This window comes from Chiloscyllium punctatum, chromosome 39 (assembly GCF_047496795.1).
Source record: "Chiloscyllium punctatum isolate Juve2018m chromosome 39, sChiPun1.3, whole genome shotgun sequence".
NCBI lineage: Eukaryota > Metazoa > Chordata > Chondrichthyes > Orectolobiformes > Hemiscylliidae > Chiloscyllium > Chiloscyllium punctatum.
In genome coordinates, this window is record NC_092777.1 from 11077034 (window position 1) to 11098382 (window position 21349).

At 44.5% G+C, this 21349-nt stretch overlaps 1 protein-coding gene across 1 annotated transcript in view; it reads left to right on the forward strand.

Moving 5' to 3' along the window:
- The first annotated feature begins 4384 nt into the window (after positions 1-4384).
- Positions 4385-21349, forward strand: part of cdr2l (cerebellar degeneration-related protein 2-like) — a 48105-nt gene continuing 31140 nt past the window's right edge. Inside the window, exons 1-2 of the mRNA XM_072558164.1 lie at positions 4385-4870; positions 19234-19346. Of these exons, the coding sequence (XP_072414265.1) occupies positions 4789-4870; positions 19234-19346 (195 nt within the window). The 5' untranslated portion in view covers positions 4385-4788. The remainder of the gene's footprint in view (positions 4871-19233; positions 19347-21349) is intronic.

The window sequence follows — 21349 nt, forward strand, 5'->3', positions numbered from 1 at the left end:
TGCTCTTTGGAAGTCTGGTGCAGCTTCAATGGGCCAAATGGCCTCTTTCTGCACTGTGGGCACCCTATGAAGTATATAGTCTGCCTTAGAAAGCTCTTGTTGTGCAGTGGCAGCGTGTGCTGTTGAGCAGGGGACTATCCTCATTATCCTTGTAAGTCTGAGAGATGACAGTTCTGTTTGTTTTGGCTTGCCTCCTCCATGTTTTGAAGACCTGCTGTTTGACATTCTCTTTTCATCTGTAGATGTTAAATTCTACAGTTCTCTCTCTCTCTCTCTTGGTAGCCACTTAATTTATATCTGTAGTCATTTCAGCTGTATCAGTCCTCTTTTAAGAACACATTTTGGACTGAGAACTTAAAAATGTCCACAGCATTTCAAGGTCATGTGCCATCCCCATGCGATAAATGAAATGCAATTCATTCTCATTACTTTGCAAAGAATTAAAAAGAACTAAATATATAAAGTTAAAAATTGCATAACACCAGGTTATAGTCCAACAGGTTTATTTGAAGTGCAAGCTTTCATAGCACTGCTCCTTCGCCAGGTAGCTAATGGGGCAGGATCATAGGACACAGAATTTATAGTAAAAGATCAAAGTGTCATACAACTGATGCGATTTATTGAATAAACCTAGATTGGTGTTAAGTCTTTAATCACTTAGAATGGGGATGCAAGTTTCAATTCACCATATGTAAATCTCAGAGCTTCTTTCAAGTCACATTCCTGAGATAACTTAAGGTTTAAAAAAAGGTGACATCTCAGCTCAGACAATGCGTTAAAGGTGTGAGGTTAGAGTCTGTTTGTATTCCAAGCCTGAGTCAGACTGTTTCTATTTCCAAAGTAAGAATTTATGAAATGTCACATGGACTGACTGCCTGCAGATTGTGCAATTTTTGAGCAAAATAGAATATATCAGCAAATACAAATCTGCAAATGTAAATTCACCCTATAGACTTATATGTGTGTGCATGTGAGGCAGAGAGAGAGTGTGCATGAGTATGATGGAGTATATGCCTGTGGCGGGGAGAGGGGGGGGCGGAGGGTGTGTGTGTGTGTGTGTGTGTGTGTGTGTCAGGGAAGTGTAGAGTTAGAGGGTGGGGGAATGAGTCTGGGTGGGATACTCTTTGAAGGGTCAGTTTGGACTTGTTGAGCCAAATGGCCTGTTTCCATACTGTAGGGATTCTATGATGCAACGTATTGAACAAACCTAAATTGCTGTAAAATCTTTAAATTGCGAGAATGGTTGTCGTAGTGTTTAGAATGCGGTGCTGGAAAAGCACAGCATTTGAGGAGCAGGAGAATCAATGTTTCGGGCATAAACCCTTCATCAGGTTCCTGCTGTACTTTTCCAGCACCACACTCTCAACTCTGATCTCCAGCATTGTAGTCCTCACTTTGTCCCGGTTGTATCATTTACAGACTTTGGGATACACAACACAGAGTCATCGAGCAGAGACTGATAGCAAGTTCAGTACCCATGAGGATGGCCTTAACTGGGATCTTGGGTTCATGTCAGCAGGTGACCCCACACTATATACAAACCCTCTCACAGCCCAAGGGTGGAATCAAACCCAGGTCCCTGGTGCTGTGAGGTAGCAGTGCTAACCACTGAGGCACCAGGCACATCGATTGTATGACACTGATCTTTTACTATAAATTCCGTGTCCTGTGATCCTGCCCCACTAGCTACCTGACGAAGGAGCAGTGCTCTGAAAGCTAGTGCTTCCAAATAAACCTGTTGTACTATAACCTGGTGTTGTGTGATTTTTAACTTTGTCCACCCCAGTTCAAAATTGACACCTCCATATCAGATTAAAATAGGGGATGCACAAGGGGCCAGGGTGTAGAAATGTTGGAGGGTGGACAGGCTGGTGGATGGAGCCAGGCCGTGGAGGAATCTGAAAACAAGTTTGAAAATGTTTAAATCTAGATATTATTTGATCAAGAACCAATGTTGATTTGTGGTCACAGGGTTAGGTGCTTGGTGTGAATTAAGACACAGCTGCAAATGTTTGGATGACCTCAGTCTTATGGAGGATATGTTCTGAAAGATGGCCACTTTTCCATTCCATGGCATGGCATAGCGGTTCAGTAGTTAGCACTGTTGCCTCACAGCACCAGGGACCCAAGTTCAATTCCATGCTCAGGTGACTGTCTGCAGGAGTTTTGCACATTTTCTCTGTGCCTGTGTGAGTTTCCTCCGGGTGCTCCAGTTTCCTTCCAGAGTCCGAGGATTTGCAGGTTAGGTGGATTGGCCATGCTAAATTGCCTATAGTGTGCAGGGATGTGCAGGTTAGATGGATTAGTCATGGGAAATGCAGGCTTACTGGGATGGAGAAAGTGTCTCACCTAGACCCATTCCCCTATCGATTACTTTACATTACCCCTGATTAATGCATCTAATCTACACATCCCTGAACACTATGGGCAATTTAGCTTGGCCAATTCACCTACCTGCACATCTTTGAACTGTGGGAGGAAACTGGAACACCTGGAGGAAACCCACACAGACACAGGGAGAATGTGCAAACTCCACACAGACAGTCACCAATGTTGGATTCAAACCAGGTCACCGGTGCTCTGAGGCAGCAATGCTAACCACCGAGCCACCGTGCCATCCTTGAGTATGGTTAGTAAGTTTGCAGATGACACCAAAATTGGAGGTGTAGTGGACAGCAAAGAAGGTTACCTCAAATTACAACAGGATCTTGATCAGATGGGCCAGTGGGGTGAGAAGTGGCAGATAGAATTTATTTTCGATAAATGTGAGGTACTACATTTTGGAAAAGCAAATTAGGGCAGGACTTATATACTTAATGGTAAAGTCATGGGAAGTGTTGCTGAACAAAGAGACCTTGGAATGCAGGTTCATAGTCCTTGAAAGTGGAGTTGCAGTTAAATAGGTAGTGAAGAAGGTGTTTGTATTTGCCTTTATTGGTCAGTGCATTGAGTACAGAAGTTGGGAGGTCATGTTGCGGCTGTACAGGACATTGGTTAGGCCACTTTTGCAATATTGTGTTTTCAATTCTGTTCTCCCTGCTACAGGAATTATATTGTGAAACTTGAAAGGATTCAGAAAAGATTCACAGAAAGGATGCCACCAGAATTGGAGTGTTTGAGCTATAGGGAGAGGCTGAATATGCTGGGACTATTTTCCCTGGACCGTTGAAAGCTAAGGAGTTATCTTATAGAGGTTTATAAAATCATGAGGGCCATGAATAGGATAAATAGTTATTTTCCCTGGGGTGGGGGAGTCCAAAAAGGTTTGGCGGTTGCTTAAAGGTGAGAAGTAGGGGCATGGGGATGGTCTTGGCGAGGGGCTCATCCTCATCTATAAACAGACCATTGTTCACAGCAAACTGCCCAGCCTTCAGGACAACATCGACCACAACACTGTACAAACCTATCATGGCAACTACTGCAAGACATGTCAGAATGTCAACATGGATACCCCATTACTTATGGGTACACCACCCACCATGTATGCGGCAGGTACTCATGTGACTTAGCCAACATTGTCACTTTTTTTATATAAAACCTTGTTATCTGTAGAATGTGACTTAAAATAAGTTCTGAGAGTTGCATATTAATGAACCGAAACCCGCAATCCATTCTAAAAGATGAAAGACTTAACAACAATCTTAACAACAGTGGTTAGCACTGTTGCCTCACAGCGCCAGAGACCCGGGTTCAATTCCCGCCTCAGGCGACTGACTGTGTGGAGTTTGCACATTCTCCCCGTGTCTGCGTGGGTTTCCTCTGGGTGCTCCGGTTTCCTCCCACAGTCCAAAGATGTGCAGGTCAGGTGAATTGGCCATGCTAAATTGCCCGTAGTGTTAGGTAAGGGGTAAATGTAGGGGTATGGGTGGGTTGCGCTTTGGCGGGTCGGTGTGAACTTGTTGGGCCGAAGGACCTGTTTCCACACTGTAATGTAATGTAATGTAATCTAATCTAATCTAGGTTTGTTAACTAATGACACTGTAATCTTTAGCTATAAATTCTGTGTCCTGTGATTTCAGTTCCACAACCACCTGATGAAGGAGCAGTGCTGTGAAAGCTAGTGCTTCCAAATAAACCTGTTGGACTACAACCTGGTGTTGTGTGATTTCTAACTATTTTAATCTGTTCACCAATGGGGGGGCGTCTTCAGTCACCTATGACCTAAACTTTCAAAATCTCTCAACCTTGCCTTCCACATTTAAGAAACTGCTCAAAATGAATCAGCATCTGACCCCACCTTAGATCCATGTTTATCTTTACAATGCTCCATGGGAGGCATGCCGTCATATTAAAGGCGCTACATAAATGTACATTGTTATTGCATGGTGATTTGGATGGGGTGGGGGGAGGGGTAAGGTTATTTCCTCGTCACCAGATAGGCTTTGCAATGTTGGAAATGTTCTTCCTCTATCGGTGGAAGGGTTAAGGATTGCAGGAGTTGCAAGTTGGAGCTGACTTTGCTAGATGGCAGTGGGGAGCTGGGAGGCCAGGGCTGGAGGCCCTGGGAACTTCTTGCTTTCGAGTTGGAAAAGGGATTTCTTTTCGTGTGGGGGGCTGTGGAGGATGGCAATGAGTCAGTGAGATCCAGGCTCACAGCTGCCTGTTGTTGCTGCCACGTCGGAGAGACTGGGGGGGGGAGCTGCAGACAGCACAGCAGCTGGGGTATCTGTATCAAACCGAGAGCATCCCAGTCCCTGCAGAGAGAGAGACCAACCGGGAGCTGGGCTCAGCATCACCAAGGCAGGACCAGAGCAACAAGAGCCAGGCACTCCTGCAAATCGCTGCCCCATGATCAGCAATAACCACAGCATGGACGAGTTCGAGACTGAGGAGGACGAGCCCTGGTATGATCAGCAGGATTTGGAACAAGGTGAGCAGAGCGAGGGGAATGGGAGAGAGGGGATTAGGGAGGGTGGAGGGGAGAAATGGGAAAGGTAGGGATTGCAGCACATCATGGAAATGCAGGGCACCAGAAACAACAACGTGAAAATCTAGTGTCGACACAGGGGTGAGGTAGGAGACCAGCTAAAGATGGTTGAAAGGGGAATAAGAGAAGGGACAAAGAGAGTAAGGTGGAGGTGGAGAGAGAGAATTTCAAAGTGCTATCAGTTTTACTTTTGCTTTGCAAAAATAAAAATATCATCTGCTTAAGATGTTAGAAGCTGCCATATATGTTTAGGTGTTTGTGGAGCTGAACAGAATCGCTGTAGTGTGATATAGTGTAAAGGAATTAAACCCTCAGACAGTGAGTGTAAGATGGTGGACTGCTGGAGAGGGAGGAATGAGAAATATGTGTCTCTGATAGAGAGAGACTGGAGTATACAGGGAGAGCCAATGAGCAGAGAAAACTGATGAGGTGTATAAACAGGGCATGGGAATGACTCAAGAAAATGTGACATGCTGGGGAGGAGATTAATTATAAATATTAAAGAGTGCAAAGGAAAACAGACAAAAGTAACAGACCAAATAGTTAATCAAAGGGCAAGAGAATAAGTTTCTGCCACCTTTTTAATACCATGAGTTCACAATCCCCACCAACACTTGCACAGTTCTCCTGAGCATGTAACCTGTATACTTGGATGCTTCTTCCCTGGAATGTGCTGGGGACAAAATCAAGGATAATTTGCAAGAGATGACAACAGGAACTGGGTAGGCCACTCAGCCCCTCTATCCTGTGTCAGCTCACCACGCTGGTAGCTGAGACCTGACCTTCTGCAGGTATTGAGCTGCTAGTTTGGAATAATAGGTTACAGGTTTGAGATAATGTTTTATTTGAATTGGGTGTATCTAATTGATGAATATTCTGATAAAATCAGTTTAAATTCTCAGAGGATTATTTTTGCTTTGCTGTGAAGGAGAATTGCTCACTGAGTGTGCTGTCATCTGGGAATGCTGTGTTGTGCTTGGCAGCATTTCTGTGACAATCCAGACTATATACACTGATATGTTAGGACGAGATGGGAACTCTCTTTCTTTCTGAGTGCTGGAAATTGCAGTGTTGCAGGTTTAAAACAAAATTCTCATGTTTAAGGGGACATTATTTGTTCTGTACATGGAACAAGTGTGAACTGGATGCCCTGTAGCACTCACCCAGTGTTAGTCTTAATCATATGACAGCAAGCAGTTTAAGTAGATCAAGCATACTTGACCTTCACAATTTATTTATTCATGTCAGGGTGGATTTATACAGAGCACAGCAACTTTATTTACAATTCAGTAGCTTTTTAACATACAATGAGCTTTTTCAGGAGTCATGGGATATCTGTGGGGAGGTAAGATGGTGGTTAAATGTTCATGGAGTCATAGAGATACACAGTTTGGAATGTTGTGTCCTTTCAAATTGTGATTCAATATTTAGCTCCTCCAAATTGGAATGTATCTGGCCAGAATGCTTTTTAAAAAAAGGAATAAGGTAATGGTGGGGGCAGGTCTGTCCCTGCATTACACTGGGGTACAGTATTGGTGGAGGACAGGTCTGTCACTGTATAACACTGCGGTACAGTACTGATGGGGACAGGTCTGTCACTGTATAACACTGGGGTACAGTACTGGTGGGGGACAGGTCTGTTACCGTATAACACTGGGGTACAGTTTTGGTGGGGATGGGTCTGTCACTACATTACACTGGGGCACAGTATTGGTGGGGGACAGGTCTGTACTGTTTAAGACTGGGGTAGAGTACTGGTGGGGACAGGTCTGTCTCTGTATAACACTGGGGTACAGTACTGGTGGGGAAAGCAGTTTAGGGGGACCAATTAAGAGCATACGTATCCCATACTGATTTCCCAGTTAGTGCACAGAAATGAGGCATCCTCCCGGCCTCTATATTAATTCTGCACGTGCATTGTCCTCATTCGTTTTCTTTTATTTACTCGTGGGACGTTGGTGTTGCTGACTGATCTGAATTTATTGCCTGTCCCTAGTTGTTCTTGAGAAGGTGGTGGTGAGCTGCCTTCTTGAACTACTCAGTCCATGCGCTGTAGCTTGACCCACAATGCCCTTAGGGTGGGAATTCCAGGATTTTGACCCAGCAACAATGAAAGAATGGTGATATATTTCCAGTTCAGGATGGACTTATTGATTTATTATCACATTGTTGCTTTCTGAGCCAGTGGGAAGTATAGAGGAGTCAATGGATGGAAGGATGGTTTGCACATGGACTGGGCTGTGTTCACAAATCTGTAGTTTCCTGCGGTCTAGTGAGGAGCAGTTGCCATACGAGCTGTGATGCTTTCACATAGGTGCAGCTACAGAAATTAAGAGTCCTTGTGGACATACTGAATTTCCTTAGCATCCTAAGAAAGTAGAGACATTGTGCTTTCTTGATAATTGCATCGACATGGATGCACCAGGACAGATTGTTGGTGATTGTCATTCTCAGAAAGTTGACATTTGCAACCATCTCCACCTCAGCACCATTAATGTAGACAAGGGAGTGCCCCCCACCCCACTTCCTGAAGTCAGTGACCAGCTCCTTCACGTTGCTGACATTGAAGGAGAGATTGTTCTCTTCACACCATGCTGCCATGCACTCAATCATTTTTCTGTATTCTGTCTCATCGTTGTTTGAGATTTGACCTACAATAGTGGTGTCATCAGCAAAGTCGTAAATGGAGTTAGGGTGGAATTTGGCCACACAGTCCTGAGTGTATAAGAAGGTACAGTAAGGGGGCTGAATACCCAGCCTTGTAGGGCACTGATGTGGAGGAAGTGTTGTTGCCTACATTTTTTCTGATTTGCACTCTATGGGTGAGGAAGCTGAGGATCCAGTTACAGAGGGGAGAGCCAAGGCTTAGATCTTGGAGTTTAGAGATTAGTTTGGTTGGAATTATCATACTGAAGGTGGAACTTTAGTCAATAAGTATAAGCCTGACCTAGGTATCCTTGTTATCAAATGTTCTAGGTATGAGTGTAGGGTCAGGGAGATGGCATCTGCTGTGGACGTATTGTGCCAGTAGATGAATTGCAAGGGATTAGATTAGATTAGATTAGATTACTTACAGTGTGGAAACAGGCCCTTCGGCCCAACAAGTCCACACCGCCCCGCCGAAGCGTAACCCACCCCTACCCCTACCGCTACCCCTACATCTACATCTATCCCTTACCAAACACTACGGGCAATTTAGCATGGCCAATTCACCTGACCTGCACATCTTTGGACTGTGGGAGGAAACCGGAGCACCCGGAGGAAACCCACGCAGACACGGGGAGAACGTGCAAACTCCACACAGTCAGTCTCTGAGGCGGGAATTGAACCCAGGTCTCTGGCGCTGTGAGGCAGCAGTGCTAACCACTGTGCCATCGAGGCACTTTTAGTAGGTTAGAGTTGATGTGAGGCATGACTAACCTTTCGAAGCACTTCAGTATTCATTAAGGCACACTACATAGTTTTACTTTGGCATCCTGATGATGGTGGTCTTCTTGAAGAAGGCGGGGACTTCAGCTCGGATGAGGAGAGGTTGTAAGTGTCTGCAAGTACTCCCGCCAGCTGGTCTACACACAGCTGGTGACTCCATCTCGGTCAGTTGCTTTCCATGGGTTCAGTCTCAAGAAGGCTGACTGCAGGGAATAGGTGCATCTGAGGCTTTTGGAATAGATATTGTTTCACTGACCTTGTGTTCAAAACAAACTTAGAATGTGTTGTGCGCGTTGAGTAGGAATGTACTGTTGCCTGTGATTCTGTTTGACTTCGCTTTGTAGCCCATTATGTCATGTTAGCCTTGCCCAAACGACGGGTGTCTGTGCAGTTGGTCTGGATCCCAAGCTTAGTTTGAAACTGCCTCTTGGTGTCTCTGATGGCCTTGTGAAGGTTGTACCTGGATTTCCAGTATAGGTCAGGGTTGCCTGACTTGTCCCCTTCAGACTTGGTCTTCAGTAGGGAGTAGATGTCCCAGTTCGTCCGTGGTTTCCAGTTGGGAAACATTTGGATTAACTTCTTTGGCACACAGTCTTCTACACACTTACTAATGTAGCCTGTAATGGTAGTGGCAGACTCCTTGAAGAGGGTGGGAGGGGGAGAGAAGAGTTGGTAGATAGGTAGGTGGCCTTGCAGTCAGTTTGGTGTCAGGTTTTGTTCCCACTCTGGGCCTTAGGTCTGGGTTTCCATGAAGAGTTTGGGTTTGTGGGAAACTGGTAGGCCCTTAATTCTCCTGGGCTTGCGATTTCAATGTCGTAAGTAGTCTAGCCTTATCAGTTATGGATTCTTTAAACCTGAAGGTAGATTTTAGAGAACGTTGTTAGTAGTTCTGATAGACGTAGAATTGAGGTTTAGAAGAGGAGAACAGTTATAAGATATGTAAGAATAAGATCTGCTATCGATTGGCTTGGAGGGGAACTTGTGGTGTTCCCATGTATCTCCTGCCCTTGTCCTTCTAGATGGAAGTGGTTCTGGGTTTGGAATGTGCTGTCTAAGGATCTTTGGTGAATTTCTGTAGTACATTTTGTAGATACGACACACTGCTGCTACTGAACGTGGGTGTTGAAGGGAGTGGATGTGGTGCCAGTCAAACGGGGGCTGCTTTGTCCTGGATAGTGTCAAGCTGCTTGTGTTGTTGAAGCTGCATCCAACCAGGCCAGTGGGGAGTGTTCCATCACACTCCTGAGTTGTGCCTTGTAGATGGTGGACAGGCTTTGGGGAGTCAGGAGGTGAATTATTTGCCACTGTTTTCGTAGCCTCTGACCGGCTCTTGTAGCCACAGTATTTATGTGGCATGTCCAGTTGAGTTTCTGATCAACAATAACCACCAGAATTTTCATAGTGGGCGATTCAGTGATGGTAACACCATTACATTTCAAGGGGTGGTAATTAGATTGTCTCTTATTGGAGATACACAATTGCCAGGCAATGACTGGCACGAATTTAACTTGCTACTTGTCAGCCCAAGCTTGGATGTTGTCCAAGTCTTGTTTGGACATGGCCTGCTTCTGTATCTGAGGAATGGTGCCGAGGAATGTGTGATCATCAGGAATATGTTCACTTTTGACCTTATGATGGATGGAAGATTAAGCAACTGAAGATGGTTGGACCTAGGACACTACCCTGAGGAACTCCTGCAGAGATGTCCTGGACCTGAGATGACTGACCTCCAATAATATAACTCCAAACAATGGAGGTTTTGTCTCTGATACTTATTTATTCCAGTTTTGAAAGGGCTCCTTGATGCCACACTTGGTCAAATGTGACCTTTTTGTCAAGGGCTGTCACTCTCCCCTCACCTCTGGAATTCAGCTTTTTTTGTCCATGCTTGAACCAGGGCTGTAGTGAGGTCAGGAGCTGAGTGGCCCTGGCAGAATCCAAACTGGGCATCACTGGGCAGGTTATTACTGAGCAGGTGCTGCTTGATAGGCATTGTTATTGACACCTTCCATCACTTTACGAATGATCAAGAGCAGACAGATGGGCCAGGTTGGATTTATCCTGCTTTTTGCATACAGGACATACCTCGGCAATTTTCCACATTGTAGGGTAGATGCCAATGTTGTAACTGTACTGAAAGAACTTGGCCAGGGGAGTGGTAAGTTCTGGAACATAAATCTTCAGTCCTATTGCCAGAATATTATCAGTTTTTCAAATTAAATTTAATTTACAAATCTGCCATCAGTAATGTGATCATGAAGATTTCTACTTGTTCTAAAACCCCAACTGGTGCACTGATAGGTGAGAAGCAGCTGCCCATAGTCAATTATAGCTGAAAATGTGTTGCTGAAAAAGCGCAGCAGGTCAGGCAGCATCCAAGGAACAGGAGAATCGACGTTTCGGGCATCAGCCCTTCATCAGGAATGAAGAAAGGCTGATGCCCGAAACGTCGATTCTCCTGTTCCTTGGATGCTGCCTGACCTGCTGTGCTTTTCCAGCAACACATTTTCAGCTCTGATCTCCAGCATCTGCAGTCCTCACTTTCTCCTCATAGTCAATTATAACCTATATAAGGCTTCAGTCCAGCTGCAACTTCGATGTCTTAACCTGATTGTGTAAGGCCACCTCTAATTTGAATAGAAGGCTTGTATTTTCTTTTCAGGGCAACAAGTGATGGTTTTTACCACTAATGCCCACATCATGAATTCCCATTGTTACAGCTGTTTCTGCCCCCTGAACTAAATTCCCAATCTTCATATCAACAGTGAATGTGTCAACATGCTTGTCCAGCAAGGAAGACATCCCAGCTGCCTCCATTGACCTGCAGACAGATCACTGGATCATGAGCACGCATCTTGGTTGAGTCTATCTGTTTATTGTTCCCTCTCTCCTGAAGTCTAGGTTAGAATCATAATGGAGAAAGTGAGGACTGCAGATGCTGGAGATCAGAGCTGAAAAATGTGTTGCTGGAAAAGCGCAGCAGGTCAGGCAGCATCCAAGGAGCAGGAGAATTGACGTTTCCGGCATAAGCTCTTCTTCAGGAATGCCCGAAGAAGGGCTTATGCTTGAAATGTCGATTCTCCTGCTCCTTGGATGCTGCCTGACCTGCTGCGCTTTTCCAGCAACACATTTTTCAGTTAGAATGATAATACCTGACTGACGCAAGTTAACTCAACAGGAACCTGGGATCAATCTAGGGGCTGCCTTGATATCTGAGATTTCATTCCATTCTGTAATCACACAGTAATTACACTGAAGGAGGCGATTCACCCATTTGGAATCTTAACCACCCACGAAACACCACAATTGCAACATCAAGTTATTTCTTCTATGATTCCAAAGTGTTTGTTCTCACTCTTCTTTTCAAAAATTCATTTCTGTCTGCGTGAAGATAAATTCCATGACATCAACCCTTCATCTACCTTCTAACAATTTTAATGGATACCTTGGATTCACTTTGCCGATATAATTATCTGATTGGGGCCTGAGGCCCGCTCTTACTGGAACAGGCTGGGGCTCCGAGGCGTGGTCTATTGAGTAGAGGAGTTGGGAGGTCATGTTGCAGCTGTACAGGACCTTGGTTAGGCCACTGTTGGAACATTGCATGCAATTGTGGTCTCCCTCCTATAGGAAGGATGTTGTGAAACTTGAAAGGATGTTGCCAGGGTTGGAGGATTTGAGCTGTAGGGAGAATTTGAATAGGCTGGGGCTGTTTTCCTGGAGCGTCTGAGGCTGAGGGGGGGTGACTTTATAGAGGTTTATAAAATCATGAGGGGCATGGATAGGATAAATAGACAAAGTCCTTTTTCCTAAGGAGGGGAGCCCAGAAGTAGAGGGCATAGGTTTAGGGTGAGAGGGGAAAGATTATAAAAGAGACCTAAGGGTCTCTTTTTCATGCAGAGGGTGGTGCGTGTATGGAATGAGCTGCCAGAGGAAGTAGTGGAGACTAGTACAATTGCAACATTTAAAAGGCATCTTTTTTATGAATAGGGTTTGGAGGGATATGAGCTGGGTGCTGGCAGGTGGGACTAGATTGGGTTGGGATATCTGGTCGGCATGGACAAGTTGGACCGAAGGGTCTGATTCTGTGCTGTAATCTGTATGACTCTAATCAGAACCCTGTCCTGTTCAAGCACAGTTTCCTGTGACTTGCTCTCTCTGTGTAGTGCATGTGATGAAACATTGACTGACTGTTGTGCTGCATTGCCTGGCAATTTTGAATATTTGTCTCTTTCAACTTCAACCTCAGTCGTTCAACCCCATTTGAGGAGTTTGTTTGTTCGTCATAGTTTCCCTTCCTACGACCTGTGTTTTCCAGTTGTCCAGCTTAAATTCCATCCATCTTTGTCCTTCTCACTTCCCGACTTTGCTCAACTTTGCTACTTCTGATCTCTTTCCCCCATTTCCACTGCTTGTTCCACATTGGTACCATCTCTAATTTAGCCAGTACCTTGGCCTTTTGAATCTAACTTTTTCAAATAAATTGGAAACCGTTTAAATTCCATCACTGAGCCTGCTCAGTACCTCCACCTGTCCATCCATGCCTTGGATGTGTCCTCTTTAATAGATTCTCGATTCCTACTTTTCAGGTTCTTGTACACCCCCCAAGCTCATATTGAATAGCCCAAAGGTTTGCTGTCAAACATAGCTCAAAATTTTATCTGAAACGTTTTACAAATTAGATTCCCTACAGTGTGGAAACAGGCCCTTTAGCCCAACAAGTCCACTCTGACCCTCCAAAGAGTAACCCACCCTATATTTATCTCTGACTAATGCACCTAACACTACGGACAATTTAGCATGGCCAATTCACCTGACCTGCACATCTCTGGACGTGGGAGGAAACCGGAGCACCCGGAGGAAACCCACACAGACACGGGGAGAATGTGCAAACTCTACACAGATTCACCCAAGGCAAGGATCGAATCCGGGTCCCTGGCGCTGTGAGGCAACAGTGGTAACCACTGGGTCACCGTGCCGCCCAAACAAAATACACTAGCAAAAAAGATAATCTGGATAAATGCCAGGTATTGCATTTTGGTACAACAAACAAGACAGGACTTATACAATTAATGTAGAATTTAGAACCGTTTATTATTAGTGTTTCCAAGCCCCTCACGGTCTAGTTAGGTTATCACCTCCCTAACAATTTAGAGGATGTCTGTCAGCCTCCATCTCCAGTTCTACAATCTGTGATGATATCTGTTCACTGAATTGATTCTCACTCAAGATTATTGTTGATAATTGATCCTGTTGATTGCGAGTGACCAGGAAGATCATTGGTCTGTGGTAGCTCTGGTTTCTTCAATATAAATGCAACATTGGCATATTTGGTAACGATTTTTAAAAGGTAATTATTGGAATGTCAGCACCACTGACAAGGTGGGTATTTGTTGGCCCTCGCTTCTTTCCTTAGGATGATGGTGAGCCTCTATCTTGAAGCAAAGCAGTTTGTTCCAATGGAATGGATTAGTAAAACACAACCATCTTTTGGAACGAAGGCTGCATAGCTCACACTGGGGGAAAGGTTTCTGCTCATACTTGGGGAAGTGATGGAGAGGGAATGGTACAGAGTCAGACTTGGGCTGGGGGGATGATATAGAGTCAGACTGGGGGTGCCATGTATAGATCAGGTAGGGGGTGTATAGGTCTGATTGGGGAAACATTATAAATCAAATGGGAGTAAACATAAAAATCAGGGGCAGGGATAATGCATAGATCAAATGGAGGAATGATACCTGCTTCACGTTTTCCTTAAGAATATTCATGAACTAAATGTGTACTTTAGGGTAATCTAATAGCTAAATGCTCACTATGGCTGAGACTCCAGCCTTTTCATTTAGGATTTTAAAAATTCAATCAGCTTCTCAAACTGCCAAGATGGGATTTACCTTCTGTTCTGTGGATTACTGATGTAGCAATATAACCACAAGATTTGTGCAATAATGTTTGAGGATTGGACATGTGGCTGTTATCTGTTCACTATGGAATGTTAAGAGCGGAGTTGTTGCTTTGGAAGTTTTTCTTAGAACCCCTATAGTGTGAAACAGGCCTTTCGGCCCAACATGTCCACACTGACCATCAGAAGAATAACCATTCCCCTATCACTCTGTGTATTTCCCCTCACTAATGCACCTAACCTAAATATCCTTGAGCACTGAGCAATTTAGTACAGCCAATTCACCTAACCTGCACATCTTTGGACAGTGAGAGGAAACCGGAGCACCCGGAGGAAACCCACGCAGACACAAGGAGAATATGCAAACTCCACACAGATATTCGCCTGAGGTTGGGATTGAACCCAGGTCCCTGGTGCTGTGAGGCAGCAGTGCTAACCACTGAGCCACTGTGCTGCTCCAACCATGTGTGCACAACCCTAAAATCTGACCGAATATGCTCCAAACAAGTGAAGATCTGCTTTGTTAAATATTATGTCCCAGCTAACTGTCCAGTGCCACTCAGACATTGCAGCTTGGAGTTTGTAGCAAGTGAACTTATCTTTCATCCCTTTTTTTTTTACAGCTAAACAACCAATAGAGATAATCCAGATCAGTTATTATCATTGCTCCCCATGTCCTCCTGGTATGTTTGTTATATCTGTTAGTTTCGTCATTTTAAGATTAAGAAGAAACAGACAATGATTATTAATTAGCTGAGCATTTCCATGTAAGAGGGGCTTTTGTGGTGCTCATCATGTCCTGTCCTCTGGGCTAGAAGATGTGGGTTAAAGCCCCACCTACTGCAGACATCTGTCATAACATGTCTGGATAGTTTGATTAAAAATGTCTGTACATGGAGGGAACCCCTCTAATACTGGGGGGGGGGGGGGAGGACGAAGGAAAATGTCTGCTTTCTATCTCACAGCCTAGTTTGGATCCAGATTGACAATCTTGTTTCTGCTTTATCATGGGTGTGTTGTGGATTATGCTCATAAGATCATAAAAAGTGGGAGGAGGAGGGGCAGTAGGGTCCTCGAACCTACGCTGATTTCATTGTAGCATTATTTCCACTCACATGCCTGTGCCTCCATCTCAACTGCCCAGGACCCTTAACTCTCTCGGAGATCAAAAGTCTATCTAATTTGGACTTTACTGTATTCAATGACCCAACCTCATCTGGGGAAGAGAATTCCAAAGATGAATGATCCTCTATGAGAAGAACTCTCCTTTTGGCAGCCTTCATTTGTCAGACATTTGTCTGTAACCCACAATGGTCGTCTCTGTTCAGTATTGTCTGGTGTGGCTCAGGGACCCCATGCTGACATGGCCCTCTCTGCTACACTTAGTGTTGGCCTTGATCCACCCTGTATTGAGTCTCAGACAGGTAAAAACAATGACTGCAGATGCTGGATTAGAGCGGTGCTGGAAAAGCACAGTAGTTCAGGCAGCATCCGAGGAGCAGGAAAATCAACATTTCGGGCAAAAGCCCTTCATGAGTCTCAGACAAGCAAGGCTGAACAACTTCGTCCATTCTGGTTCATAGTGAACATCCTGTTGAAGATCTGAAGACCTAGAACAGCAGCATAAAGAATACACTAAAGAATGTCAATGCCAGAATGTAACCTTGTTTGACATCACTCAGATAATTGCGATGTGACTGTCAATGCTGCCATTATCTGTCATGTTGTCTTGGAGAGAGGTATTCATGTTGAGCAACTCATTTTCTCCAGCAGCTTAAACACCATGAGCTTGCTCACATGGCTGCATGCCTTAGAGAGAACAATCAAGGCAGTGTATAGTGGCCTGTTTTGTTCAGAGTGTTTTTCTTGCAGCTGCTGGACTGAGATCTTTCTGAATCCACACTGTGATTCGGAACAGCAAAGTTCAGACAGAATCTGCAGATTAACGAGGCTAAACACTTGTCCCACTATGCCCGTTGGGGAGATAATCCAGTACTTAGTGCAATTACTTTTGTTCCTGTGCAGGGTCCTGTTACTGTACACAGTCTTTGCGTCACACACATCCTGTGGCAGTGCCCTCTCCCTCCATCAGAGACTGGAGTGTCTGTTTCCTGTGCCTGATAAGCTTGGTATCCAGCTTCTGTTCTGGCAGCCAATCTTTCTATGGTGCCTAGAGCTTCCTGGGAAACCGTGTTGTCCGTGGATACAACTTGAGGCAGTGTTCCATATATTTCTGTAGCTGTTTATTACATTTGATGACCTCTAAAACTTTGTTTTCAATTAAGCCATTTCATTTCATTTGCTATTGCATTTCATATGTGTCCCCAGCATTGCCTGTGTGTGAGGATATCTTTATATTTGGAAATGATGTAACCATTAATCAATGGCACATTGCCTAGCAGTCTGTTGGATTTTACTTTGAGCGGTAAGGCAAGATATATGCTGCAAAAAGAGACTTTGAAATCAGAGCTCATCTAACTGAGCTGCACATTTTCACATCTGCCTTTATTTGCATATTTTACCAATTTGCTCATGGGACAGATAGTAATCTGGAGCTAATTAAAAAGGGACTATAACTCGAGCTGTCGTACTCCTTGTACAGAGCCTTCTTTCCTGATCCTCTCTGTGCCATGGGTTCTCACATGGACCATGGCAACCAGATACTTTGCCTCCCACTCCAAGTACCTCTCCAACCCTGAGGGAGACGTCCAGTATTGTTACATTCCTCTTTACTGAGTGGGCACTTGGACCAAGGTGCTGAGGTCAGTTTGCTCATCCTCCCTCCCTGCAGTCCCTGCCCTTGTGCTCTGTTGGATAATTAGCAGGACTGAGGCTCCTTTACCTACTGGATCCTCATACATGCTTCATATATCGCTACATCTTCCTGAATTGATTAGATTCTCTACAGTATGGAAACAGACCCTTTGGCCCAACAAGTCCACACCAACCCTCGGAAGAGTAACCCATCTAGACCCATTTCCCTAACCTATATTTACCCCTGACTAATGCACTTAACACTATGGGCAATTTAGCAAGGCCAATTCACCTAACATGCACATCTTTGGATTCTGGGAAGAAACCGGAGGAAACCCATGGGGGGGAATGTCTGTGTGGAATTTGTTCAGTCGCCTGAGGTGGGACTCTAACCCAGGTCCCTGGAGCTGTGAGGCAGCAGGGCTAATTGGAAGTACTTGATCATGGCTGACACAATGTGTCCTGGCAACTATCCCTCCTCCCTGATGTATCACAATGTCCAAGGCTGGATTCCGACAATCCTCAAACTGTGGATGTGTTGCTGTGGATCACGGAGATGTCCAGCAGCTCCCACCTGTGAGAGCTGCAACACATGCTTGCCTGCCATCTTGATTGTGTTTTAGTTAACAAGGTGATGTTTCATGTTTAGAGATATATACAATGATCATTTGTAGTTCTATCAAATACATTAACTATCTAAGATATATCTTAATCCAGTATTTGCACCTCTCTGGTATTAGTTTAAGATCTGCCCAATTCAAAAAAAACTTAACATTTACCGGCCGGTGACCGGCCTAGTTAAAGTCCCTTGATTTCAGATCTCTGTCTCACTGTCTCTTGTTCTCTCTCTTGGATCACCCCTTCTTCTTCTGTTAAAAAAGAGAGAATAGAAACTTTTCCCTTGCAACACTAAGGCTTTCATTGTTTTTCAGAGTGGGTAGCAATGAGAATTACTACTGTGTTGTATTACTGACACAGATCCCAGACAGACCTTTAAGACAGTTAGAGGCAACCACAACATCTCCCATTCCAGTATAAAGGTACCCATTGCACCTTCGGTCGTGGTAATAATAGTTAGCTCCATCTTTGCTCAGTGTCATCAGTAGGTACAGAATGCAGAGATCTTACGGCAGTGTAAGTTGTGTTGTTAAAAAGCTTCAAGATATCTGTCTCAGTAAGCACCTGGTTGTCTTGTTTTATGTTAGAGGGGCAAGCAGATAGAAAGCAGTGAGGTTTTCCAACATTAGTTACAAAGGACTTTGGATAATTCATAGTTTACCAAGGTCATTGGGGAGGGCTGGTCAAGCCTTGGCAAATTCTGTTCGAACACCCGTCTATCTATCTTTCTGTCCAGAGTGAATTTATATTTATCAACTAATTACTTCAGCCCATTATATATGAAACAAATTTCAGTTTTAGTAAGCACTGTCAATTTATTCAACTGGAAATGGAGTCTGAGATTCCTGACCGACAAAACATTTCATTATGACAGCTGAGAAGTCTGTGGGGTTAGGATGTGGAAACCATGTTACAGAATAGTCATCCGTTTAACCCTGTGGAGGTGAGATCCCAGTCAGATGAGCTGCTATCTCTGAGTGGTGTAACAGGCATGAATGGCATATTTCTGCTTCCAGCATCCTAGGTTTTCTGTGTCAATTCCTTCCAAAAATTGAAACTTGTGTAATGGGCGAACATCCAAGTTGAATAAGGAATGAATCCTTTCCTTAAAGGTATCCCTGTCACTTCTGTGTCACATGATGGTGCCAGATTGGCACTGCAGTACCACTGAAATGCTGCTTGCCAGCAGTGGCATCTTCAGTTAATACAGAAAACTCTGATATGGAGAGAAAGATCCCATAGTACTATACACAGAAGAGCGTGAGTGGGAGTTCCCTGTGGAGACTTTGCTAACATTTATCATTCAACCAACTTCGTTAATAATGACCTGATATCTGCTTTGAGACCTTGCTAATTGGCTCCTGTGTTTCTTATTGTACAACAGTGATTGATCTCATTAGCCATAATCATGTTGAATAGTACAGCTAGCTTGAATGACTGGCCTACTCCCACTCCTGTTTTCTAAGTTTGTATGACTGCACTTCAACAGAATGTCATGGACTGTAAAACACTTTAGGGTGCCTCGGGGGTTATGAGAAATACAATATAAATGCAAGTTTTTTTTTCCCACTTTGTGCTGCATTATCCACGTTTGTGTTTCTTGCAGACCTGCATCTCGCAGCAGAATTGGGCAAAACTCTTCTTGAGCGAAACAAGGAGCTGGAAGATTCACTGCAGCAAATGTATGCAACCAACCAGGAACAGGTCCAGGAGATTGAGGTGAGAGCCGTTTGAGGAGAAGTGGCATGATTATCGAGAGCAGCTTGGTGCTAAGTTAACAGATCTGAAGGGAAGGGGCCTGGAGTTGGCCTCTGACTGTCCCCTGCATGCCAAGATCCTGATTATTAATATATCTCGGGAAAAGCAAGAATCCTAATACTGACCCCTGGGGAACGCTCCTTCCTCCAGCCTGAAAAACATCTGTTAACCATTACTCACTGATTCCTATCCCTCAGCCAGTTCTGAGTCCACGTTGCCACTGTCCAATTTATTCCATGAGCTATAACTCTGCTGATGAGCCTCTTAATGAAATGAATTTTTTTCGCATGTTCATGTGGCAGAAGCAACAAATTTCTCATGGTCCCATTCGATTTCCTCAGTTATCTTTGGAACTCATTGCAAAAGAACAATTCTCCTCGTGTCGCTTTGGACTTTTTTTTTAAACCAAATATCTGAAAGATGTGGCCTTTCTCACAGAGGAAACCTGTTTCTTGGCAGTTCCTGGAAAGAGAGAGAGAGAATTATTGTTTCAGTTTGATGACCATTCTTCAGAAATGGAAAAGTTTGAGGGATAGCAGAGGTTTGAAGAAGCTCAGCATCTCTGAGAGTGGTAGGGAGTAAAGAGAGGGGGAGGGGTTTAAAGGGAAGGCTTGCTATGGGGAGGGAAGTGGGGGTGATGAAAGCAAAGGAAATAGGGCAAGTCAAAAGGAGAGGGTAATGGGAAAGATTGTGAGCCAGTTTTTGTTACTTGCAGGTTACCAAAACCTGAGATGAGTGGCAAAGTGGGGCAAAGTGACATATAAGGGAGGGTGAGGGGAGAGGAGAGTGGTGAAGACCTGTGGTTGGGAGGGTGGATTGGGTAGACCTTAACAGGGAATAGTGGAAGTTCTTGAGTGACCTATTGAAGTGTCAACGAGATCGACAGCTCAGAAAAAGGCCCTTTGGCCCATTGAATCAGCACCAGTCAAAAACAAGCCCTTTACTATTTTAGTCCCATTTTCTAGCACTTGGCCCATTGCCTTATATGGCTACGGTGCAGCCCACAGATTAGGACATCCTAGGGTAGATGATCTATTGTTAAGTCTGTAAAGTGTCTCATTGACAGCTGAAGCCCTTGACACCTGCCCTGCCATTCTAGATCATCTACTTCAATGCCATCTCCCTAGATCCCTTGATATTCTGAGTTTCTAAAAATGTATTCATCCCTTTCGTAGAGTCATAGAGATGTACAGCATGGAAACAGACGTTTTGGTCCAACCTGTCTATGCCGACCAGATATCCAAACCCAATCTAGTCCCACCTGCCAGCACCCGGCCCATATCCCCCCAGACCCTTCCTATTCATATACCCATCCAAATGCCTGTTAAATGTTGCAATTGTACCAGCCTCACCACATCCTCTGGCAGCTCATTCCATACACGTACCATCCTCTGCGTGAAAAAGTTGCCCCTTAGGTCTCTCTTATACCTTCCCCTCTCACCCTAAACCTATGCCCTCTAGTTCTGGACTCCCCAACTCCAGGGAAAAGACTTTGTCTATTTATCCTATCCATGACCCTCATAATTTTGTAAACCTCTATAAGGTCACCCCTCAGCCTCCGACGCACCAGAGAAAACAGCCCCAGCCTGTTCAGCCTCTCCTTGTAGCTCAGATCCTCCAACCCTGGCAACATCCTTGTAAATCTTTTCTGAACCCTTTCAAGTTTCACAACATCTTTCCGATAGGAAGGAGACCAGAATTGCATGCAATATTCCAACAGTGGTCTAACCAATGTCCTGTACAGCTGCAACATGACCTCCCAACTCCTGTACTCAATACTCTGATCAATAAAGGAAAGCATACCAAACGCTGCCTTCACTATCCGATCAACCTACGACTCCATTTTCAAGGAGCTATAAACCTGCACTCCAAGGTCTCTTTGTTTAGCAACACTCCCTAGGACCTTACCATTAAGTGTATAAGTCCTGCTAAGAATTGCTTTCCCAAAATGCAGCATCTCGCAT